At 52.0% G+C, this 26,014-nt stretch overlaps 1 protein-coding gene across 6 annotated transcripts in view; it reads right to left on the bottom strand.

Moving 5' to 3' along the window:
- The window catches only part of ASTN2 (astrotactin 2), a 340,921-nt gene that overhangs the window by 239,983 nt on the left and 74,924 nt on the right, over positions 1 to 26,014 (bottom strand). For all 6 annotated transcript variants that reach the window (XM_065695849.1, XM_065695846.1, XM_065695847.1 and 3 more), the window contains one exon: positions 6,771 to 7,155. In XM_065695849.1, coding sequence (XP_065551921.1) covers positions 6,771 to 7,155 — 385 coding nt within the window. The remainder of the gene's footprint in view (positions 1 to 6,770; positions 7,156 to 26,014) is intronic.

Below are 26,014 nucleotides of genomic sequence, written 5' to 3'. Positions count from 1 at the left end.
ACCATTAACCCTGCTGGTATGATGGCATCGCCTCTGACTCACACTTTGTCTCACCTCCAAGATGCTGCAGAGCTCATACAGTTGTAAGAAATAGCATCTCCAGGGCCAGCTCAGCTATTGCCCTCCTCATTCCAATCTCAGCCCCCAAAATATCCCTTTCCCCAGCACCAAAACCTCAGGCTGGACCACTGCCTTTCCCTCCCTTAGAGGAGTCTTTACTGGGAGGTGAAGACAGTGACTGAGATGGGGCCACCAGAGCAGTTGCTCCAGCATCGGTGGGTGGCATAGGAAGCCCCCTTTCTCCGTCACCAGGACCTTTCCCCTGCCTGCTTTTTGCTGTCATCTTAAGCTATTTTTCTCCCCTTCTCCCACAGTTCTGCTGGACTGCATCACCCAGAGCAGTTTGGCTGAAAGCTGTTGTGACAATAACCCCTTACATTGCAGTTCTCAGTGTTTCCTCATGCTGCCCTCTCTGCCTTCTGGCTCCAACTCACAGACAAAGACTGGATCATTAAGTGACATAGAATCATAGAATAGTTAGGGTTGGAAAGGACCTTAAGATCACCCAGTTCCAACCCCCTTGCCATGGGCAGGGACACCTCACACTAAACCATCTCAACCAAGGCTCTGTCCAACCTGGCCTTGAACACTGCCAGGGATGGAGCATTCCCAGCTTCCCTGGGCAACCCATTCCAGTGCCTCACCACCCTAACAGTAAAGAACTTCTTCCTTATATCCAATCTAAACTTCCCCTGTTTCAGTTTGAACCCACCACCCCTTGTCCTATCACTACAGTCCCTAATGAAGAGTCCCTCCCCAGCATCCCTATATGACCAGGGTTACCAAAGCAGGCAGTGGCAGAGGAGCTGGATCTCCTTGTCCAGGCTCACCCCAGGTGCCAGGCCATTCTGGAATGCCTCTCACTATCACTACAGAGAAAAAGCATTAAGTAAGAGAAACTTCAGAGGTTTACCTAAGTTAACACAGCAGGTGAGAAGAAAGTCCAGGAGGTATGAATTCAAGATGACTGCACAACCACACCTTTGATATGCCTATGGTATTAATCATCGGTACCATCGGTAATAAGTCCTGTCTCCTGTCTAGACTTGGAGGCCATACCCAGACTGCAGTCTCTCTGAAGCCAGCACAAAGGCTCTCTTGAAAAGTTCTCTTTTTGAACATGAAAGAAACTGAGAAAATAAAGATGGGCCCCTTTGTTGCAGGACTGGAATTGCAGATACTCGATTTTCAAGTCCGACGTCTCTTTTCTCCTCAGCTTTCACCAAGCACAAGTTCTGCTTCTCATTGATCCTTAAGAGATTTGGTTTGGTGAAACCTTCTCGTTAGGGAACTTGGGGGTAACCCCAGATTCAGCCTTGCTGGGCTTTTATCTGCTGTCATTCACTAACCCCATCTCTGTGTATCCAACACATCTCACTGGGGCTGTAGCGATGCTGCCTGCAATGGTCTGGGGACCAAACCCCCTCAAATAGCACCTGATGCACAGAAGCAAAGGGCTCCTGCTGCTGTACGACAAAACCCTGTTGGTAAAGAAGAAAGCCAGGTATATTAATAGATAAAAGCAAGTCAGGAATTCCCAAAGGGCTGCAGCTTGAGGCCATCTGCTCGGGAAAGCAGGAGAGCAAAAATCACCAGCTGCATGGGCTGAAAACTACACAGAGCAGCGAGGACAGGCACGGTGGGAACAGAGACAGTGAGGACAGAGATAAACCTGCGCAAACGCACCCAAACCCCCTCAATCTCAGAGCGCTGCACACTTGGCAACTGGGTTCCAGCACAGGCTGGAGGCTCCCTGGTGAAGACCAAGACCCCAGACACTGCAGCCCCTACCAGCACCACACAAACCCACAAGGGCACAAACCCCTCTAATTGCCAGAGAGCACCCAAAACCACAAGGAGACGGCATGGCCCCCATTCCACACCAGCACAAAGGGATCCTTTGGGATGATTAGGGATGCTTGGCTACTGCCTCCTTCCTCGCTCCATTTCATATTCATTTTAAAGAAAAAGACTATTTTTCTTCTTAAACTGCCTCAGATTTTCCTCCTGTCTAAATTCACCTGGGTTCTGAGCAATGTCACCGGGTCAGGTTGCGCTCCTGCTGCAATTCTAATTCCATCAGCTTTCCATTCGCCAGGGGGTTGGGGGATTTTTCTTTCTGTATTTTTGTCCCCCAAGTCAAAAATGATTTTGCATCACAGTAATGATGCTAATGGCCCTGCACAGCACATCCCGATTACAACTGCAGCTAGGGAGAAATAAACATCTCATCTTTGCCCTGCTGTTTATCTACCCACAGCAGAGCCCGGTATCAGGTCAGCACCTGTAATTTCATTAACTTTATCACTCAGACGTGCTTGTTGCTAGATGTCATTATTCAGCACATTGCTCCCGTGTTTTGTTTGTGCTGGGCTTCACTTCACATGCTCCGGCACCACGCAGAAGCTGCTTGAGGTACCTGAGACTCGGGAGGGAAGTTTGGCTCGCTGATCCGTGCTTTGCTTGCCCGTGATCTGCAAAATGTTTGTGCTGCTCAACGTTCAGGGCAGGGGCTTCTCTCCCATTTTGCAAGGATGTATTTAACAGTCATCCAGTGCAGTTCCCTGCCTGACCTGATACATCCAGAAGCTCTGCGTGGGGAAGAAAAACCCCACATTCTTCATTGAATCCCAGCCTGGCTTGGGTTGAAGGGACCTTAAAGTTCATCCAGTTCCAACCCCCTGCCACGGGCAGGGACCCCTTCCACTGGAGCAGCTTGCTCCAAGCCCCTGTGTCCAACCTGGCCTTGAGCACCGCCAGGGATGGGGCAGCCACAGCTTCTCCGGGCACTCTGTTCCACTGCTTTTCCTCATGGAATGCAGTCCAACAGCAGCACAGTGTGGGGGACACAAACCCCAAGTGATGGGAAGCGCCCACCGCCAGCACAACCTGGCACCTGGGAATCAATCACTGCCCGCACACAGGGAGAGAGCAGCGGTGCAGGCAGGAGGAGGACGAGCCAAAACGCTCCATCTTCATCGGATTCGCCATCCCTGGTAATTAATACTGGGAAGTGACACTTGAAAGAGCCTCTAGTGACAGCCCCCGTGATGATACCGTTTGGAACTTGCTGACAAGTCTTGTCTTATCACAACGCTGCAAGAGCAGCGAGAAGAGCTTTTCCATTGGGTGCTGATGGATGTGGGATGCGGACACAGCATCCCACTCTGTGGGATGCGGGCACAGCTCACCCAGCTCTGGTGACCACACTGAAACCTGGCAGCTCCAGCCATGCACTTGGGGAAGGCTGACCCTGTCCTTCAGCTAGGGCTGCGCTCCAGCATCCATCCTCTGTCTACCTGTAAAACCACGCCTGAGCGGAGCTGATTTCCAGCCCCTGGGGATCTCCAGGTACACGGTGTCTGCTCACACCAACTGGAGTTCCTCCACCCCACCTGCCACATCCCCAAGGGAATCCTGGCTGTGTCTGCTGCTCCTGGGCAGCCGCAGCACCTGTGTGTGCAGCACACCCACTGCCTCCCATATCCCTGTATTTTCCATGGATGCGCAAACCTGGTCAGAGTGCAAAGCCCCCAGCATGTATATTTATATTTCTAGCCTAAAATCCTACATCTGAACTACAGCCGCTTCATCCTCTGCAACCCAGGCTCCAAGCAGCTTCAGAAAAGGAATAACATTATTAGCACATTCCATAACATAACTCCTTGAGCAAAGCCTCGTCCAAAAGGGAAAAGTGCCCATCGAGGAGCAAGCAGACGGTGAACTGGCATGCCTTGGAAGGATCAGTGCAGGCAAGGCACGAACCTCCCTCTATGAGAGATGCAAAAGCTCAACAGCATCACGGGAGCATTTGTGAACACATCGCTGAGCCTAGGGTAGCCCTGGCTCCGCAGGCAGCCTGCAGCCCTGACTTAGGGGTGATTTTCAGTCAGTATAAGAAGTTCTTTATTGCCAATTCCTGAAGCCCTCAGATGGTTTAATATTCTGCCCTAGATCTTGTTTACTATTATGTTTTGAAGAGGACTGAAATGCAGTTACTGCTGTCTTCCCCACTCACACAACTCTAAATAATTTATAGAAAAGCAAAACAAAGAAGAGAATATGAAAGAATAAAAAAAGTAGCTCAGTTACAATATATGAAGGCTTTCATTTGTTCATTCTCACTGAGCAGAGGGTTGGGGAAACATCTCTGAAGGCTAACAGACAGCCTTACACGAAGGGGGATCCCAACGGGGATGCTCAGATCAGCACTCGAGGATGGCAGGTTGACCCCTGGGTACCTCTGTGTTGGTCTGAGCAACAATAATCATCATCATAACGTTATTTAGAAGAGGAAAGAGTAAAAAACACTTCAAGGGTGGAAGAAACACAACCGCAGCACCACTTCAGACCATTGCACGTGCAGGGACCTGCTTTCCAGACACAACACATCTGGGCTCTACCTGGCTGCACTGCTCAGAGCTGCTGTCTCCTCCATGGAGCCAAGAAGGGTCCCTGTCCCCATCCCTATCTCCCAGCAGTGCCGCTGTGGGTGCTCCAACAGGGACGTCTCAGTCTTTATGGGCATCCTAGACATTCATGGGACGAAGGGAGGGATGGTCCAGCATCACCCAAGAGCCGATGCATCCCTTCCTTGCTCCTGCTGCAGTCACTCAGCAATTAGCACTAATGTACTTTGCTTTTGTTTATCCAAATGCGTTTCACTGTGCATTGCAGGTGAACAGCATTAAATGGCTTCTAATGACATTTCTATAAGCAGAGGTGGGTGTTACAGCTTCTGAGAGACGGGCTTTAAAGATGCAGGCAATCAAGAGTGCATTAGCCCAAACACCCTGGGGAAAGTGCTGCTCTTCTCCACTCAGGAGAAACATCTCTCCCAAGTCACACAGTTGTACCCATGCAGTCCATGGTCCCTCCAACCCACACATCAGCACCCAAACCCTGCCTGGCCCTCGTGGCAGCAGTTCTGCAAGTGCAGAACAGCACGACCTGGCAACATGGGTTTTATCTATTTGCAGTTAAGAGAACAAGTAAATTCAGAGCAGTCTTTCGCATAGGCTTCATCACTGGCCTCCTCCTAGAGCTCCTGATGGCCCTCCAACAGCTGATGGAGAGACACCACCAGCATCTGTCACCCACGGCTTGGTCTCTCCCATCATCCCAGGAGACGGCTGATGGATGCAGGACTGCAGCCAAACCCTGTCCATAGGGCCCCCTTTCTGCTCCCACATACCTGGCATAGCCAGAAATGGGTGCCATCATGTACACTGCACCTGCGGAGGACCATGTTTGCCTGTGCTTTCATGTCCAGCCTTTGGTCCAATTGATGCTGGACTGCTTTACCCAGAGGGACCCCACCACTTCTTACTTCCTGAGCTGGGCAGAGCTTTGGGGAAGGGAACTGCAAAAGACCAGAGTTCCTTGAAATCCCAGCTCAGCACCTTTGGGGAAGGCAAAAAGCATCAGCAGCACCTCAGCTACTCAGGAATGGACACCCCAGCCCTGCTCTGTGTGCCTACTATCAGGGATTTAACCCTTGCAACAGCGGTGTTATCTCACATTGTATTTCACAAGCAGCCAGCACCACAGGAAGAGGCAGCAGCCAGAACCCACAGAGGGAATTGTACAGGCTCCTTTCTAACCTGACCTACAGACGCTATAGAACATCCTCCCTGCCACGCCAAACACCACGGGTGGGAAGCGTTCGCATTCTGTGTCCATCCATCAGATCCACACAGATTCAGCTCTGCGCTCCCTCCCTCAATCAGAACTGTCTGATCTGCCACTTCCAGCTCCACTCAGAGCTCCTGTGCTCTCGCCTTAAATCCCCAGCCCCAGTGACTTTGTGGGCGAGTACAGGATCGTTTGATTGCTCAGAGAATGAAGCACGGGGATGTTTTGCCAGGAGCGGAAAACACAGCTTCGTGGGGCAGCTCTCCGAGGAGCCCCATGGCTCGGCAGGCTGGAGCGGCCCCGGCGCAGGCACATTCATTCCATAGAACGGATGCTCTGCTCCAAGCAAAGCGATGAACATTCCTGCCACCTAGAGAGTAAAGGCCGGCTTGATGGATGCCCCTGTCCTAGCACGTACCCCAGCATGAATCCCAGTATTCCCATTAAGGAGACAGGAGCTCCAGCGCTGCTGCAGTGGCAGCAGTGACTCCTCCTTGGACTCTTTTGTCCTCCTCTCCCTAGGGATACGCCAGCTCTGCTCCCACATCCAGCATCCCCAAACCCAACGGGGAATTCACAGCAGTCTCTGCCATTGCTAGGACCGGACACACCACCAAGCCTGAAAGCTGAGCCATCAGCTTCCCAAATCATTATGCCATGCAGGCTCATGTTGGAAACGGGACTGGTTTTGGAAGATGATGACAAAGGAAACAGGTCAGATCCCATCTCTGTGGAGCTTCCAAGCGCATGCTCACATAACCCTAATGGTACCTGAGCCACTGGCAAAGCACAGTAAAAAGTTAATGCTAGTCCTTATGACAACTGAGGTCTTATAGCATAGTCTTATATGCCTCAGTTTCCCCATCACCATCCAGAAGTGATTCCCATCTCTGGAAGAGCAGCTTCAAGACAAGATCTGCAAACCACCTCGACGGCTGAGGACCAAAGCCTGCAGAGCCAAGCGCCAGCCATGGGGCTATATGGGGATGAGCCATCCTCTCCAGGTGACCCCATACAGGACAGACACCCTGGCAGGGGATGTGGAGAGGGACAGAGGAGACAGAAAAGCCACAAACCTTTCTTCTCGTAGTCAGGCTTCTCATCCCCACCCCGGCCCAGGCTCTCCAGCGTCCGCGTCACTTGGCTGCCAAACTCATCCTCCCTGGTGCTGGGCTCTGCCCGCCGCGGCGTCTCCTCCTCTTCCTCATCCTCGTAGTCATCCAGGATGGGGGTCTCGCGGATGGGCACCCCGATGACGGAGTTGTGGGCCTGGAGGCGCGAGTTGCGGAAGCTCTCGCGGGCCTGGGGGCCCAGCAGCACCGAGGGGATGTAGTGGATCTCGTGCGTGGCCTCCGTGCTGGCGCTCTTCTGCGGGATGCGGCGGCGCTTGTGCCAGCGCCGCTGGGCGTACAGAGCCACCATGAAGACCAGGAGGAGCAGCAGCAGCGCAATCAGCCCACCCTGCAGAGGAGAGCAAAGGGAGAGAAGGGTCAGGAGATGAAGAGGACAAAGGGATGGATCAGGAGATGCAGAAGATGCAGGGATGGGGCAGGAGATGCAGAAGATGCAGGGATGGGGCAGGAGATGCAGAAGATGCAGAAGATGCAGGGATGGATCAGGAGATGCAGAAGATGCAGGGATGGGGCAGGAGATGCAGAAGATGCAGGGATGGGTCAGGAGATGCAGAAGGTGCAGGGATGAGTCAGGAGATGCGGAAGATGCAGAAGATGCACGGATGGGTCAGGAGATGCAGAAGATGCAGGGATGGGGCAGGAGATGCAGAAGATGCAGAAGATGCACGGATGGGTCAGGAGATGCAGAAGGCAAAGGGACAGGCCAGGAGATGCACAAGAATGGGTGATGAGATGCAGAAGGTGCAGGGATGGGTCAGAAGATGAAGAAGGATGGGTGATGAGATGCAGATGGCACAGGGATGGGTCAGGAGATGCAGAAGGCAAAAGGATGGTTAGGGAGATGCTGCAGCCACCATCCACGGACCCTCTTCCTTTCCTATCCCCAGAGCACCCTTTCATCAGTGCTCCATGAACCACACATGAGTGGGTTCATGGAGCAGCCACCCCTGGGTGGGACATCCCAGGCAGGTGAGCAGGGTGCCAGAGATGGCTTTTAGTTGAGAACAGCACAGTCACATCCTGGCTCAGCTCTTCCCTCTCTCCCAGAGCCTTTCTTCTTACCCCTTGGGTCCCCCCCCCCAGCTCACCCACACAGGAGTCTGAGGTGGTCAAGCCCCCCCGGCCACCTTGCAGGGGGAGATGGACAAGGAGGCAATCACATCCCATCACTTAGGAGGAAAAAAACTCATTGAGACAACCCAGCCACTGACCCCTGAGCTGTAAACGTTCAAAGAGACGCAACATCACACAGGCGATGGTGACCCCAGCTCCAGCACTTCTGGCTGTGATGAGCCTTGGGTTTCACCAAGACTTCACCTGCAGAGCTGAGGGCACAGCACAACGTATTCCAGACCAAAACCTTCTCTGCAAAGCTCTTCTCTTCCCCCACCTCTAAACTGTATTCAATACAGCCCCCAATTACATTATAATAAAACTCTAACAAAAAACCCAACTTCCTAAATATCTATAATATATCCATGGAAGTGGCCTCTCCTCCCAAGAGAGCCGGGTTATGAAGTGCCTAAATTCAGCCACCTCGGCCCATACAGGCTGGAGCTGCGCATGTACCAGCCTCTTCATCTCCACAGGGTCAGAGTAATTTTATCCTGTGGCAGAGAAGGAAAGCAGGACACATAAATCTGGAGCAGCGGGAGCCCTCAGGGCTTTGCAGCCCAACCTGGAACAGCAGGGCAGGGGTTTCTGTAGCACAGGGGATGCTGCAGCCCAGAACTTGACAGTGTGCAAAAGCAAAGTGGAGAGGTGCAAATGTTCCCTCTGCGCTGGATGCAAAGCATGGAGCGGCACAAGAAGCTCAAACAGGATCAGCTGTAGAGAGATGGCATCAAAAACTGCAGCTCACAGGGTGAGTTAAGCTGGGGGAGAGGCCTTGGGAGCAAAAGCAGAAGAAAGATGCTTCCCTGGACCACCCCGCACCATGACCTGCTACATAGAGTAGCCCAGCCTCTCCCACATCAAGACCCCCTCTTCTGCCCCCTAACTAACTAACTAACAGGAACAGGGCTTGGGGATTCAGGACATTGCTCAGATGACTTCCCCAATGCATGTTACAATCAGGAAAGGCATTTTAACATCCAGGAGATGCTCAGGGATCTCTGCACTGGAGAAGGGTAGGGCTCAGTAAGCAGAACGGTTTCATGCCCTGCAGTAACAGAGCACTTAAAGGACCATGGGATAAGGACCCTTAATGGCATTCCATGCTCAGAAGCAAGAACCAGCCTGGACACCTCAACTTGGAAGAGCAGACATGCATTTCCTTGAGTCTGTGCAGTGCCTAATGCATGGAGAACCCAGAGCATCAGAGGAGCTCCCTGGCATGAGCCACCTGTACCAGACTGTGTCCATTTCCTTGGAAGTCCAGTCTGCAGGAGAGAAACCATGGCACAGCAGGTACTCCAGAAGGGAGGCCCAGTGACAAGGACACAGCAGGGCCACAAACTTCAACGTGACCAACCACATTGCAAGATCATATCCAGCTTGTGTGCTAGCATCCTTCCAGCAAAGCAAGGGCTTCACGTTACAGAAGGGTTTAAGAACCATCATGGACATGACTGCAGGGAAAAGCGTTCTCCAAAGCCTCACCACCAAGTCCCGGAGCTGCTTGGCTGGATGCAGCTCATGCCTGGATGCTCTGCAACTGTGAAGTGGCTGCAGTGCAGGGCAGAACACTCCACAACTACAGACACAGCGGAGCTTGCCCTCCCTGGAAAAGCACAACCAGAGGCAACCCAGATGCTCTGAAAAGGTCAGGGATGACTGTGAAAGCCTTGCGCAAGGAGCAGCTTTCCCAGATGGACCCAGGGAAAGGATCCAGGCATCCGCAGCAGCGCAGGAGCTGCCTGGCTGGGCTCACCTTGTGTCTGCCCTCAGGGAACAGCGCGGAGCAGATAAACCTGTCAGCACGTTCAATTAAAGATGTGTCTGCTAGGGAGGGATCAGGAGAAAGCATAAAGGCACAGCGGTTATTAGTGTGCCATTCCCCTGGTGGCTTGGGAATGACGGGGTCGGCTCAAGGAAGCTGATGCAGCCACATCTCCCGCATCCTTTGGGGATGACCCGGAGACCTTTGCTCTACCAGCCATCGATACGATGGTCCCCTCTGTGTCTGGGAAAGGCTGGGGGTGCCTGTGCCACTACCCATTGCAGGCAGCTTGCTTTCAACAGACTCCTTTTGTCCCTGACCCCATGCTACCAGCTGTATGTTTAACCAACCACACATCCCGGGAATGCTTCCTGGGGAAAAGGAGGGGAAAAAAGGAGTCAAAGGTAGGAGGCATTCAAGCCAGCTTCACTTTAATCTACTTTTCATGTTAAATTATCCAGCTGAGGGAGCGGGAGAGAGAAAGAGGAAGGAATGGATAATATGAGAAATGTTTTATTTGACAATGTGTCATTCGGAAACTGATTATTTCTGTCTCCGAGCTTTTTAATATTCCCAAACAATGGCCGAGCCGCGCAGGGATTTGGTATTCTAAGGCTGGATTTATAATACTCTGTTCTGCAGTGATAAGAACACGGGCCTTTAATCCTCTGAGTTGTGAACATGCATATTCTCCCACGTAATGTCCTTCCCACCGCGCTCCTGCGTGCCCTGCGTGGCCGAGAGGGAGCTGCCGGGTGGCTGAGGCCCACAGGAGAGGAGGAGGGATGGGACGAAGATGGGAAAGAAACAGGCGGGGGGGGACAAGCTACGTGTGTGCAGAACTGTAGGGCTTGGGGCACTGGAGCAAACCCCACCTGAAGCTGGAAAGCGGAGAGGCTAGGACTTATTTGAAGCACAGGAAGAAAATGATGGAAGAAGCCACCTCAAAGTCGAAGATATTGAGAACTGACATGAATTATGAAGGCTGCCAAGCTGCCGACCTGGAGGGTGATCGCTGTGTGGGCGTCTGTCTGAGATGCTGGGCAATTTCAGAGCAGCAAGAGGATGTATGAACACAAGCCATCACCCTTCCCTATCAGTGAAAGACGAGGTAGTCCTGCTGCTCCTCTGGGGTCCAGACAAACTTCCTTGCAACAGGCTCTGGACATTCCTCACTTTGCCTGGTCAGCTCTGCTCCCCACAGTGGGGTGGATGTGATGTGGTCCCCACAGGGCTCCTTCAGCCCTGCAGCTTTGCAAGCACAGCGCACCCACAGCAACACAGCCCAGCCATTAGGAAAGCAAAGGTCTGCCCACCACCATGCAAGAAAGTCACAGAAGAAGGTCCCAAGCTGGAGAACATTGCTTGAGCTAGGTAGACCTGTTATACCATATCATCAGTTCTGCAGGTCAAAGTAGAACTGCTGCCAAATAGCGCAGCATTGGGGCCAGTGCTGATCTGAGCTCCTTCTGCTGCCTCCTCTGAACACCAATACAAGGTTCCGCCCTGCAGGAAGATATATCCCTGTCTCTTTTCCTACTCTGAATCCACTATGGCTGCCACACAACATCCAAATCCAATTATCATTCCATATTGCGCTGACCGCCAGCCCCATCCTACCTATATCTGAGTGCAACAGAGCTCACAAACCAGGGCCATTGCTCTAAGGGCAGACCCTTGGGAGAGCCAGGCTCTGACCAGCACAAGAACCCCCCACTGCACCCCACAGAGAGTTGGGGCAAGCAGGACCCTGATGATGGAGCATCACATCACCCTATGCCATACCAGTGGGTGAACCATGGTTAGCAAGCATTTATCAGCAATAATCACATAACCCTCAGAGCGTTTCACACTGTACTTATCCCTTTCTTTTCCTTTTGGCCCTGAAGGTAATTAAACACCAGGACAATTTACCAATGGTGGGAGTGGATTATCCATCACTGTCAAATTTCTTTCTTATTACTTGGTTTTTAATCAAGCCTGGATGCTTTCAGTAAAGTTATGCTTTATTTCAAATGAGAAATAAAGACTTCAGGGTGTTCTTGTGCCCTGTACAGACCCGAGGGCAGAGCAGTGACCCCACAGTTCCTTCTGTTCTTCCATTCCAAGGTCTACCCAGATGCAGAGAGCACTACGTGGACACAACAGGCAGGTAAGACATCACCTAACAGCACAGCAAAGGGGGAGATGCCACCAGCACGGACCACCAAACCTCAGAACTCCATAGGTCAGGACACAAACCTCTCCTGGCTCTCTCTGTCATTGCCAAGGGCTATAATAAAGCAGCACTCCCTGAGCAGGAGTAGCAAACATTTGCATTAGGTTTCAGCCATGCGGTAATTGGAGCTAACACGTTTCTAATTTATTTTAACTGAAAGTGATGGACAACGGCAGCACAGAGACCCGATAAATGCCACTTCACCAGGCAAAGGTCCTCCAAAGCCACATCCAAGACAAACCACAACCAGAAGCAGAGCTAGGATCACCCACACTGGCTGTTACAGCAGCATCTGTGAATTGCAGTCAACCCTCTCATCCAAACCCGTTGCTGCAGCCAAACTCAGAGAATCATGGAATCCCAGCAAGGGACCCCGAGCATCATCTGGTCCAACCTTTAAGAAGATACCCATATTGGAGCCCAAGCCAACTGGTGGACAGCCCGGTCTGTCTATCCTCTTCCTCCCAGATCCACAAGCAGATCCCTTTGCCAGACCAGACCCCATTTTGGAAGAAAAATACCCCATTTAACATTTTGTGTTGCATGGCATCAGCTTCTTCCCCTTCCAGAGCAAACCTCCAGCTTCTCCCTAGAGCTCCTTTGCCTTATCGCTTTTCTCCTCTTTGCTGCACCTCACAACTGAAACGTTTCTCCTGCAAATCGGAATTAAGGTGTTGTTTGCACCTTCTTTCCCATTATTAACAATGAAAAATAAGGCTGTTCTCTGCAGACATCTCTCATAGCCTTCCCTCTCCTGTGCAGTGTCATTTATCACGACCTCCTCTGCACCCTGCTGCTTCCTCACCCTCCTGAGGTGCAGGACAGACCCAAAGACAGCACACAATCAATCTGGCTTTAAAGGAACAGTGAGGCTGGGGAGGGGATGCTCTAGTGTGCTCTTCCCTAGAGTCAGGACAACACCAGTCAGGGCTTTGGGAGCAGGCTTTGCAAGAAGCAGTCACATCTACTACGAGAGGAAAGCAGGGTTCATGGATAGAAGGGGAGCAGTAGCACCTGGAGTTGGGGAAGGCTCTGGGTACTGTCGTGGGATGCTCCTGTGGGCACAGACCTGACCAAGCCCACTCAGTCCTCACACAGCCTCTGCTGCGTAAGGGATGTGACAATATAAACCAGGGATGTCAAGATGCTTATTCTCTTCCTGCGTGAATGGCATGAGAAATTGGGAGCTTGACTTGCAGCAAGGAGCGTTTAAGAATCGTCATAGAATAGTTGGGTTGGAGGGACCTTAAAGCTCATCCAGTTCCAACCCCTGGCTATCAGGCAGGGAAACTGAGGCAGAGCATGAGGTTGAGGCCAAGGACAGGCAGCAAACCAGCATGAAGGCTAGCAAGGAAGAGCTGAACACCAGGATTAAAGAGCTATAGATACATACATGCACGTAGATACACTCCAAAGAGAAGTGTATCCAGTCATGATCTCCAAACCACTCCACTCCACCTCCCCATAAGAAATAGCAATGACACAGGGCAAATCTACCAAAAATACACAGCATTTTCTCCCTGTGTGCTTCAAATCCCCATTTGAGCACTGCTTCACCAAGGTGCTTAACTCTAAAAGTGTGCTTAATTCCCATCACAGTCCATGAGACTATAGCACATGCCTCAGTGCTCTGTTGGGCAGGGATGGCTGCTTGAATTGTGGCCATAAGAGAACTGTGTTATGTCTTTTCTTTCCCTCTTTCCATTGCTCTTAAAACAGCATCGAGCTCCAGTGATGATGGAGCATCACCTTCTGTTACCATACCCATATCACCTAACACTACCCAGAGCTGACAGCACCCATGAACCACCCTCTCTGAATGGGCTTATACCAGTGCAAGCTATAAGGGAGTTCAGGGGGTTTAAAAGGAAGAATTCCCACAGGATGGCTCTATCAGGCTCATGCAGATCCATCACACACGGCTGCTCTGCTTGCCTTGCTGCACATACACATACAGGGCATAAATTTAATGGCATATACAGTCCTGTAAAGTATAACATGCTCAAGAGATGAGAGTTACAGTTGCTGTGGGAACCATAACTTTAAAATCTCTGACTGTCCCACGTTAAGGAAAAATAAACAAGTCCCATTTCCATATGATTTTATATTCCTTAAGCCACGCTGAGTTTTCTTGCGCTGTTTCATCCAAGAATGGAAACAAAAAGGAGGAGTGGACGTGCCAATCAGCCTTTCTGTGCCATTCAGACATGCAATGTGATGTTCCAGTAAATGTTTATTTGAATGGTCTCCCAGGCTCTGGCTCTATGCAAGCATCAAAACACACAACCCTCAATCACAGCGAACACGCCTGTATATCCCGAGCTGCACATCTCGCTAGGATAACAATTCCAAATGACTCCTAAGGCATTTTATGATGTGAAAAAGACATTCATTTGCAGGGAAATGAAAGAGAAGGGCTGGAGATGATGTTATTAAGCACCTGATTGCCAGCTCCTTATAAAGCCTGAGCACAGGTTGCATACACTGTGGTTTTAATACACGCTGAGCACTTCACCTGTATCGGCTGACCCACCAACCCAGAGCTTGCCCTGGGTGATAGAGGGTTTTACAACACAGAAGGTCTTACGCATTCACCCTCATGTTTCCCTAACCCGGGCAGCCTGGCTGAGCACAAAGCTCAGACAACAGCAGCTTTATTTTCTCCCAAGGAGTTTCATTTACCAAGCCCCATCCCTCCTCCCGACCCTTCCACGTGTTCAATGCCCAGCTCATTTAAACCCAGTACCTGCACTGCACCTTAGCCGTATCCCAAAGCGGAGTCAAAATTCACTTGAGTTAAGAACAACCAGCCTTGCTTTCAAATAAATAAGGTCACCACGTCCACAGTAATTCTATCCCAGCACAGGCGATGTCTCATAGGCAAGGATCGCCATGCATTACAGGTTGAGAGCCCAGGGTTGTGCCAATACACGAAGCAGCTTGCAATTAAACACAGGCATAAAGGCAAGTCCCCCAAAAACAGCAAGCCACCACCCGTGCACCATTCCTCTCTGCTCTGTATTCAGACCAAAGCCCAAAACCTGACCGTCTGGGGTGAGGAGCATCCTAATGTCAGCAGAGCTGCCCTGTGGTCACATCCCAGCCAGTGGAAGGGCAAATGGGAACCCATCAAACATCAAAGGGGACAATGAAGAGGGTATGGGTGGCCTTGGTATCTTCCCAAATGAAAGAGAAGAGCAATGACGTACTCCAAAGCTCAGTTTTGTCTTGGTTTCACTGAAATCACCAGTAGCAACAGCTTGATCATGTCTGCTTTTCTGGGTACTCATGGCCACTCATCTGGCCTCCTCTGGACTTGCTCCAACAGCTCCATGCCCTTCCTACACTGTGGACATCAGACATCAAAAGGTGAGAGCTGCTGACTCAAGCAGCAATTCCCATGGGCCTCCCCAAAACCGAAGCCACTGGGGGATACCTGAGTTCCCCCACTGCTCCTCACCCTTTCCAAACAAAGGTTTAACAAATGCCAAAGACAGGTCTCAAATACCCGGGATTACTCCAATATCTGTCAGCAGAGCATTTGCAAGCAAGTGATGAAATACAATTAGAAGTAAAGAACACTCGTCAGATAAATGAGCAACATGTAGTGCTGTTGCAAAAGTACCTTTCTTGCTTCTTTAATAATTGTGTTTATCTGCTTCCTCGCTAATTTACAAAGAATGCGGTTAATTCTCGGTGGATCTCGCAGCCATTAGCAGGAATTAATGCTGTTCCCACTATATATTCTGCATATATTAAGAAAAAATTAATCTAATAAGAGCTGCACATCTCCGGATGAAGGAGCACGAACACAACTCACATTGTGCCTCCAGCTTCCAAGTGCCGGTGAGTGACACGGTACAGCATCCTTTCTGCTCAATTAACCTGCCAGCTTCTGGGGGCTGCCACAGCTTGGGTGGTTGTCCAGGAAAGGTGGCAAAGCACAAAGTCACTGCAACATTAAGGAACAGGAACCCCCTGAAGTAGCTCAAGCCCCGTTGATGGACCAGGTCTCCTCTGCATTGGTGTGTGCTGCTGCTCTATGCAGGGTGCAGTGCAGACAGGCAAGAGACTGGGAAAAGGGTTTAGAGTTTATTTAGGAGCAGCTCTGCTCTGGAGCCAGGCTGAGAGAGCTGGGCTGGGGCAGCCTGGGGAAGAGAAGGCTCCTGAAGGGGAGACCTGAGAGCAGCTCCAGTGCCTAAAGGGGCTGCAGGGAACCTGGAGAGGGGCTTGGGACAAGGGCCTGTAGGGACAGGCCAAGGGGAATGGCTTGAACTGAGCTGAGCTCTTAGGCAGAAGCTCTTCCCTGTGAGGGTGCTGGGGCGCTGGCACAGGGTGCCCAGAGAAGCTGTGGCTGCCCCATCCCTGGCAGTGCTCAAGGCCAGGTTGGACACAGGGGCTTGGAGCAAGCTGCTCCAGTGGAAGGGGTCCCTGCCCGTGGCAGGGGTTGGAGCTGGATGAGCTCTAAGGTCCCTTCCAACACAAACCAGGCTGGGATGCTATGGAGATCTCGACAACTTATGGAGCAAGGAGCTGTTGTGCTCACAGGAGTGGAGAGAAAGAGCTCATTTTGTTGGGCTGGGTTTATTTAAAAGGTTTATTCCTAGGCCCAGAGCTGGCAGCTGCTTTGGGAACGATCCAGCCCATTGTGTAAAAACAAGTGCCTTACCATACTTAAAGTGCAAATACTTCAGCACAATCAGCGTCTTTCTGAAAGGCAGCAGCAGAACCACTGCTTTCCAGGGGATAGAGGGAGGGCATTCAAACACAATAACGGGAATAAAAGCTCCATGCACGTGTCTGGAGTGTTTGGCATCTGAAGGTATTTTGCAATTCTGGCATTATAACTCACACTACAGCAGTTACTGCAGCCACCTGTATCCCATAGAAGAGCCTCCACTGGTACATGGGACACTGCCCACCAAAGGAAAAAGGTGAACAATAGAACTAAAAAGTCCTCTCCATTTGCACCTATGCAATCTGAGGGATGCACTGGCGGCCCTGTGCATCACAGAACGGGGAAATCAAAGACTGATTTAAAGCAAAGACATAGGAGCTTAGCAAGTCCACGAACCTCCTCTCCCAAACCACCATAGCTATTCCCACCGGTTATTACGAGCCCAGTTAAGTACAGTACTTAACCATACACTTAACTCCCATTAACCTCACTTGGACTTTGCACAGAGATAAAACTTATGAAGTGTTTCAGGGCTTTTTTTGTCTTCCTGCCCAAGAACACGGAGTTCCCATTGCTCAGCCCTTGGGTTGATGCCTCCAAACAATCCCGGGGCTGGGAACAGCAGAAAAGCGAAGCCATGAGGAGTTTTGTTGGGAGTAAGCCCAAGTTTTTCTTGGGTGAGCATCACCAGAGGTACAGTGGTCTTATTCCAGCACACAGCTCTCAACACCTCCAAGCACACAGCCCTGGGGACTCTCATCTACTTAAGTCCATCCCTCGGCCGCAGAAAAGAGCATCACAGTGATGCCACCCGAGTGCCACCAAGATGATGTGCCAAGCTCTATACACCACAAGGGACCAAGACAATATGGGACTTGCACTCTCTGTAAGCAGAGTTTGGAGCATGTCTGAGCACGTACGTGCATGGAGAAGTGAGAGCTCCTTCCCAGATGGAGGGAGCATTGCAGGGCACTGCTATCGCAGCAGTGAGGGTCCATGATGCTGCAGCCCTCCTACCCCATCCAACAGCGGAGGGGAAAGAGCCCATTTGGAAATGGGAAAGAATCCATTTCAATTAAACATGCCTGGTGCTCCGAACGAAACAAATTAATTCTTCCCATCTGAAAGCTGATTAGCCGGGATAGCTGGGTAAATGGATAATAACAGGCTAATAACACCCTCCCCATCCCTGTGCACACGCCAGTGCTGCCGTGAGGGCTCTGACACGGTGTCGCAGCGTAATTGCAGCATCTGTGGGTAATTGTGAATTCAGGCACCGATAGCAGGCGGCTGGGAATGGGCAAGGCTGGAGCTTTGGAGCTGCTCTCAGTCCTCTCTGCACATCCACAGCAGCGGCCATCGTGGCACTGTGCCCCCCGCCGCAGCGCCCACCTCTGCTCACCCAGTGGGTGACACCAACGAGGGTTGTGAGGGCCGACAGGTTGGATGTTCAGTTGATGAGATCATTACACAGGCTTCAAACAGGGCTCTGTGCAAGGAAAGCTGCCCCCCCTAGAACACCCTTCATAGAATCACAGATTGGTTTGTGTTGGAAGGGACCTTAAAGCCCATCCAGCTCCAACCCCTGCCATGGGCAGGGACCCCTTCCACTGGAGCAGCTTGCTCCAAGCCCCTGTGTCCAACCTGGCCTTGAGCACTGCCAGGGATGGGGCAGCCACAGCTCCTCTGGGTATTCATTGCCCTGGGAAGGCTCTGCAGGGCAGCCCTGGGCATGGCAGGTCTCAGCCCTCCCCTCTCCCCATGGCTGCTGACTCTCCCCGTCAGACTGTTGACCCCACCATTTAATTTCCTCATCCTCCCCTCTTTACTTGTGCCCTTTGGGATGTGCTCCCACCATCCATGGCCTGGGAATAGATGCCAGATGCACCAAGGGGTTAACAGGCAGGAGAGGGCTCTGCACTCCCATCCCAAACCCCCCTGGTTTCAGCATCCCCGCTAACCAACGCACTGCAAGGGCAGCTCCTAGAGCCCCACAAATGCTACTCTGCCCCCCACCCCAACTGTATTTTCCAGTTGGGAAGCAGTGATGAGCTAAAACCCACTTTCCAGCGGGGTATTTTTGGGTAAAAGTGATTTCCAAGCCAAATCATGCCCAGAGAAAAACAAAGATCTCAATCCTGATGCCATTTTCTAATCAAATTTCCTTTTTGCTAATTTGACAGGCCTGTTTTGAAAATCTAAATTTAACGCTAAAATAAAGTTAAGATTCTACAGCTAAATGGGAATGGAGACAAAATATTTCAAACGGAGCTAATAAAACCCTCCTACCCACACCTTTTTCCTCACAAAGCATCTCTCCACTCCTTTGCTGCTCCTGGTGCAAAGAGTGTGCATGGAGCTTTGGGTTGCTTTCCCCCTCCCCACGAACACAGAACCCCCAAACAGCTCGGTTTTAGCTTGTAGAAGGCAGGAAAGCCACGTCCTGTCAGCTTTAGCTCTATCACAGCTCACCCCAATGCAGCACCCATCCTGTTTGCTGTGCTAGGTTCACAAATGCACTGCTAATCTATATGAAGCCCAGCCCATGAAATGCTCCCATGTTCAGAGGGGGCTTGGCCTCCTGCAGGAGAAACAGCTTTGTCCGAGGAGCAAGTAGGAATGGGAGACAAAGACATAGCTGTATGCCCATGGAGAACCTCGCCTGGGTGCTGAGGCCTCAGCAATCGCTGCAGTTCTCCATTACCTCCCAGTCCCTGCAGGACAGGCTGGAGGAAGAGGAATGGATGTGGCTACCTGAAGCACAGGATGGCCCATTTTTCAATGGACAGCTTCAAAAGCAGCAGCAGCAGTCCACACATCCACATGTGTCTGCAAGCTCTGCCTAAGGAGCTGCAGGCAAAACCAGGGCCCTGGGAGGATGCCAGCCTGCATCCCTGCTTGCCGCAAGGAGCAAGGTGCTCAAGGGTAAGTTCTCAGAGCAAACAGAGGAAAAAAGTTTTCCATCAATGGCTTCAAACCACCGGTCCAGGCATTGTAGGTAGTTATTTGTACTACCAGACTGTTGTAAAGTTGGGCTGAAAGAAGGGAAATGTGGTTTGGGGGTTGTGAGGTTGCTCCTCCCTGGGTCAGCCGCGATCCAAGCCCAAATCTGCATCAGAGCACACAGGCTGGAACAGCACAACCGCCTGCGGGGCGAGGGGAGTCTTGCAGAACAGGACAGAGAAGCATCCATCATCAGTGACAAAGGGTTATTGATCCTGCCCGAGGGCACCGAGATGGATTTACTGACCTCTCCAAACCCCTTCCACTCCAGAGATCCTCTGGAAAAGTAATCCTCATCCTGCCAAGCCCTCAATAAGGGCAGTGCTCCCTGGGGCATCCCAGCTGATGCCAGGGCTATCAACAGGGCAGCACATGTAGAAGGCCTTGGGTCTTAAAAAGCAACTCCAACACAGCAAAACCAACATGCCCACTTGAAACAGCATAACAGAACCCACCCTGCGGTCGCAGCACACCTTCCACGGCCAAGCCCCTTCAGCATTAACCTGAAAAACCCGTTTGAGAGGATGACAGTGAAAAACCAGCAGGGCCCTGGGGCATGCAGGTGGGTTCACACACGGTGTCTCACCACCCTCCAAGCCCCGGGGGCTGAAGGCAGCTCTCCAGGGAGGTTCAGTGCAATGAGGCACTGCAGAGATAAGCAGGGCCATTTGCTTCTCCGCTTCGTGTCCGACTTTCCCATGTTTGCACTGTCAGGATGTTTTCCAGCAGAGAGAATCGTTTCAACCTGAAACTGCTCTGAACAAAACCATACAATTAGCAATTCCCCCACCAAGGAAAGCAGGAAAGAAGTCCAAGGCACAATTTAAGCTTGTAGAAAACGGAGATGAGCAAAGAACTAGCTATATATGAATGTAGCTAAATTAAAAGATAAGGAAGTCGTGCTTCCTATCTCTGTACATTACACCGGATGCCAGCTCAGTGAAAAATACATATCTATGCAAAGTTTATATTTCACATATATATATATACACAAAGATATATAACATGCATAAATTGGTTTCAGTCATACATCAGCTCTGTGCATTTGCCCAGTGGGACACCAGGCAATGCCAAGGGGCTGACGGTACCCAGTGAGTTGTGATGCTGAACAAGCAGGAGTTCCATTGGCTGTGCTACAGAGAAGGCCAGGGAAGCATATGGCCTGCACATCAGGTGCTGGAAGGAGGATGACCTCCTCTTCCTCCTCTTCCTCCTCTTTCCCAGCAGTTTTTAAGGCTTCATGCACTGTGATCCAGATCTGCAGCTGCCCTCACTCAAGGGGACAAGAGGAAGGACGTTCTGCTTCACTATCAAACAAGAGACAAGACTCACGCACATCCTATAATGTGATACAGCTTCAAGGCTGCAGGGTTATGCATTCAGGGCTCATCTCAACCTTCTGCCTCAGCCCCCGGGATGGCCACACCACTGTCATCTTCCTTTTAGATGGCAAGAGACCTATCAAGACACAGGACCAGCAACCAGGGAGACAACCTGTCTTTCAAACCGAGTTTGCCCCACAGAGGTCAATGGTTTCCCAAATCAGGGGGTTTTCCACACACAGCCCCCCAGCTTCTCCATGTATTCACCCTCCTCATGATGTACCTCTCCTCCTGTCCTGTTTCCCTACTACATTTACACAAAGCTTGAGATCCCTTCCCAAGTGAGCTCTTGTTTCGCTTGAGCATCGCCATGATTGCAGGAGCCTCCTTTCACCTCCCTTCCCTGCAGAACCCTCCCTGTTCCTTTATACCTCTTCCTTTTTCGGTCCTCATCCCTCCAAGTGAAACAAGGATGCTCCACGACCTTGCAAGTGAAGTGGGAAGAGCCTGAAGGACACCAGAACAACTCCTTAATAACTAAGTACCGGTTGCCACATTAGCTGCTCTCCTGACCAACATCCCTGCACTGCTACCTGTCATCTAAAGGACATTGGAAGCCATAAAGCAAGACAAGGAAGACAGGAGCGAGAACTATCTGCCCATCCCCAGCTTCACCCCCCCAGGCACTAGCATAGCTCCAGCCCCACAGGGTCACCCTGCAAAAGGGGGAGCAGGGGGGGAGCAGAACCACCCTGCTAACAGAAGAGCTCCAGCTCTTTGAAGACATATGGCTCCTCTCCATCCTTCGGGCAATGACTCCACCACACTTCCCAATTCCAGCTGCCTAAGCGCTTTCTGCGGACATTTCCTCCTTCTTTGCAATCATTTGGCTAATAAGATGAGCAGGTTGGGCTCATTTATTTTGGATACTGTTCTTGGGTCATTAGCAGAAAGGCTAATCATTGCATTGGCAGAAAAGATCACTTCTGCTCCAGAGCTGACTGCAGAGCACAGAGAGTGAGGGAGAGAGAAGGGGCTTTATAGAGCCTCTAGAAAAATAAACCACAAACCCCAAGGTCTGTGCCTCTGGAAGTGTTATTTTCCTCTGCTATATCCCAAGGAACCCAACGCAAGGATGAAGCGGGCAGACTTCAGTGCCCAAGGCTGCTCTGCAGAGCTCCTACCTCTGAGGGCCTGCAGAAGGAGCGATGCTTGCAGCAGCATCGTGCCCTGGTGATGGTCAGCCCTCCAGGGAGGAACTGCCTTCCTCACCCTGGATGCCAAGAGCCCTGAGGCACAAGGTGGAGGTGAAGGAGCCCTTTGTGGGATGGTTTGGGGTCAGGAGAGCGGATCAGATGTGATGCCTGCGCTCTGTTTGCAGCACCTGAGAACCAAAAGCTACCTACAGAGAGTTGTTGGAGTCATTTAAAGAACACTTTGTATTCGGTGCTGAAGGCTGGAGCGCCAGTGGGGGTGCTGAGCCATCAGGCTTTTAGAGCTGAAGCCTGGCTTTCCAGGAGAAACAGCAAAGTTGAGCATTTTCCATTTCTATCCCAAGAGAGGAGACAGCAGAAGCAAAAGATGAAGCCCCACAACACAGCCGTGCCAAGACACAGCAGCACCGCCAGGCAAAGCTGCCTCCAAACCACCTCCCCAAGGGCCCAAAAGAGCTGCCCTGCGGCATTCCTGCTCACAGAGCGCAGGGACACAGAGAGCAGGAATGCTGAGCCGCATCCCACCTCGCAGCACAGCAAAACCAGCCTCTGCCTTCACTGTCTGACCTGGCAAGGGCAGAAATGAGGTGCTGGGAGCGGGGGGACAGCTGGACACAGCACAGGTTGTCCCCTGCTCTAACACATACACAGCCGGCACGCCTCCTGCTCTGCTGATCCAGCTTCACCTCATCCCAGATGTCCTGGCCGTGTGTGCTGCCAGCGATGCCGTGACCTTGGCTGCTCTCAGCAGCATCCTTAGGGCAAGCGCAGGCTGCACCTCCTGCCTCCATAGGGAGGCTTTTGGTGGCCATCCGTCAGCTCTGTGCTTCCACTCCCAGCATCACAGCTGAGAAACCCAATACTTGCCAACCAGATATATGGGAACTGGGCAAGGGGATGAGATGGCACAGGCTGGCAAAAGGGGTGCCAGAAGTTTGCCCCCACAGCTCTCCCCAGGGTGCTCCGGCTTGCCTTAAGCTGCACCGTGCCAAGGCGTTCCTATTGGAGCACCACACAGTGCTCTCCAGGCAAAGCCCTCCCAGCATCGAAGCAAAGGCAGAGCCCAGTGACAAAAGGGGAGCTCAGGCTTGCTCTGCAGGGTGCTCCAGCCAGAGAAAGGGAAGGAGGAGGTTTGGGAGCTAATTTAGAGCTTGGATTTCCTAAACCTTTTCAGAGATGGAGGTTATTGGCAGGCAGCATTACAGCCCCTGCCAGTCTCAGCGGCTCTACAATGTCCTTCCCTTGGCAAGGGCAGTGCTGGGGAAAAAATAACACACAAAAAACAAGGGACATGTGATGGAGAGCTTGGCCGAAGGCTCCCTCCCCCTGCCAACCTGCCCGCCTCGGAGGAAGAGCAGGAAAGTAAGTGAGAAGTGGCTGTTTAAAAAGGAAAGCAAAACAGCCACGGTACTTGTTTTGCTAAGGGAAACATGGCTGAGCCGAGGGGACGGAGCTGTGGCAGGAGGTGAGTGGACACAACCTGGGACCATTGCTTTGATTAGTGCCCATCACTCTCCCCACATCCTCCGGCCAGCACGGGGCTCTGCTGCACCCCATGGCTGCTGCGCAGGACCCCACAAGCAGGATCTCACCTCCCAGGGAGGCATCTCACCCATGTCAGTGAACCCATAGAGATAACTGCAGCTGGGAGCTCTGCTGGCAGGCTTAGGCACACAGGGCTGGAATAGAGGGATTTTGCCACAATGCCTTGACCCATAAAGGCAGGGTGGTGGGAAGCATCCTCTCTCCTCCCTGGCATTTACACAGGGGACTGCTCTCCACTTGAGGGTGCTGCAGTGGGAAGGAGCTCAGCAGCACGCAGAGGGTACAGAGGGTGAAACCATCTACAGCCAAAGCATCACAGCCAGAGCAGTGGTCCCTCAGCAAGGACAGGATGACTCTGATGCCCAATTGTCTCTTTTTCAACAGAGAAGGATGACTCCAAGGTCTCATTATCCCTTTTTCAAGGGAGAAGAAAAGAGGGAGACAATCATGAGAGCAAAGGGACAACCCCAAGCCCCGGGGCTATCTGAGCACAGGCAACCCAAACAGGCAAGGCATGGCCAGGTAAATTGTGATCACTTCAAAACTGGTTGGCAAAGAGATCTGCAGCACAAGACTTTATCATTAAAGCTTCTTTTGCCATTATCGTGCATCATCTGGCAAGCAGAGCACCACGTACCTTTACATGTTCGTCTACCCTGGGCAATGCCTGGGCAGCTCGAGCAGCCCTAGGAGCAGAGCAGCCTGCTCACACATACACAGTGCTCCCTGCGTGATCTGCTTGGTTAACAAAGCCAGGATCTTGGTATTAGTGTCCCATGGAGCACAAGTGCCCCAAAGCCAGCGTGGGTCATCTCCATCCAAGGCAGGACCAGCCACACAGCCCAAGCCAGTCGGGATGCACACCAGCAGGACACACACCCTTCAAGGTCAATGTGTTGCCTCAACCCATCTCAGCTGGGGAAAGGCATTTCCACACCATGGGGAGCAGCTCATCCTCAGAACCCCGCAGGGAAGGCTCTGCTGGGGCTGGCAGCTAGGCAGGGCTCCGGGGTCCAGGGTGGGTTATACAGGGAATGCAGAAGGCAAATCCAAAGCAGTCAATGTCCTAAGGCAGGAGCAGGTTGGCTGGAAAATGATCTGCCCATAGCTGTCAAAATGCTCACACAAACCCCACCTCCCCAGCGCAGGGGAAACACAAGGCAGCAAACAGCCCAGCTCATCCCTCCCCTTCCACAGAGCACAGGGTAGAGCGGGGAGAGAGATCAGGTCACTTCACTCCTCTGCTTTGCAACGTTATTCCCCAATTCCCAGCACTAAGCAGCAGCTACAGGAACAATCTGCCTGATGACTCCTCCTCCCCTTGACCCCCAGACATCCAGAGGATGAGCTGGGCTGCATGGCAGAGGTGGTTCAAGTACAGAGAGGAGGGCTGAAGACGGCTCCACGCTCCATCTCCTGCTGCAGCATTCATCCCAGCAAAAGCCACGAGCATCCCAGGTGGATCTGGGAAAGGGTGAATCCAATTGGGGCCTGAGACAAAGTCAAGGTGGCTCTCAAAGAGGGAGCTGAGCCCAAGCAGCACACCCAGGCAACTGATGCTCAAGGTGTTTGGTGTGGAGCAGGACCAGTGACAAGCTGACTGTGCCACCCCAAGCCCCAGGAGCTGCAGGCAGTGACAGCGACAGCCCCTCTTGCAGGGCACATGAAATGGGTAGAAAAGTTTTCCCTGGCAGCTTACACTCTTCCCCAGCCAGGGAGGGCACAGCCGCATCCGCATCCCTTCTGCTAACCTCAGCCTGAGGGCACAGACCTTACTTGAGAACTGAATCCTAAGCCATAGCTGAGAGCATCTCATAGCTTGTTAGCTGGATCCTGCGGGGCAAGAGGAATCCCTGGCACCGGTTCAAGCAATTGCCTGACATACCTGGAGCTGTTGTCTCATTTCAGTTTGTTTCCAGGAGCCTTGCAGCTATCATTGCCTTTGTTTGCTGCTTGTAAGTGAGCCTCTTCCTTACCTAATCCCCCACTACGGCTGGCTGGAAGCACACCGTCCCCACAGCACTTGCTGAAGCAGCACCCCAATATCCATCACCTCCCAGCCACATGGGGCTGAATGCAGCTGAAAGACCATTCTCCAAGGGGGTTGTGGATGTGCCTGAACCCACAGGGTCCTGAGAAGGTGCAGGGACAGTGTCTAAACAGCCACACACAGCAAACCCCCACCATGAGGAAGGACAATGAGAGAAGCAGCTTCCCTGCCTTTGCCATCCTAAGGATGCAGCGTGCGATCAAAGCCCCTGGTACCTCACTCAGCCAATCCCAGCCTGGCCAAGCTGCATCCCAGAACACGAGTTTGCCAGCAAGC

The sequence above is a fragment of the Lathamus discolor genome, chromosome 15, assembly GCF_037157495.1.
Source record: "Lathamus discolor isolate bLatDis1 chromosome 15, bLatDis1.hap1, whole genome shotgun sequence".
Taxonomy (NCBI): domain Eukaryota; kingdom Metazoa; phylum Chordata; class Aves; order Psittaciformes; family Psittacidae; genus Lathamus; species Lathamus discolor.
Note: the sequence above shows the minus strand (reverse complement) of the source record. Positions and strands in the feature narration are given on the sequence as shown.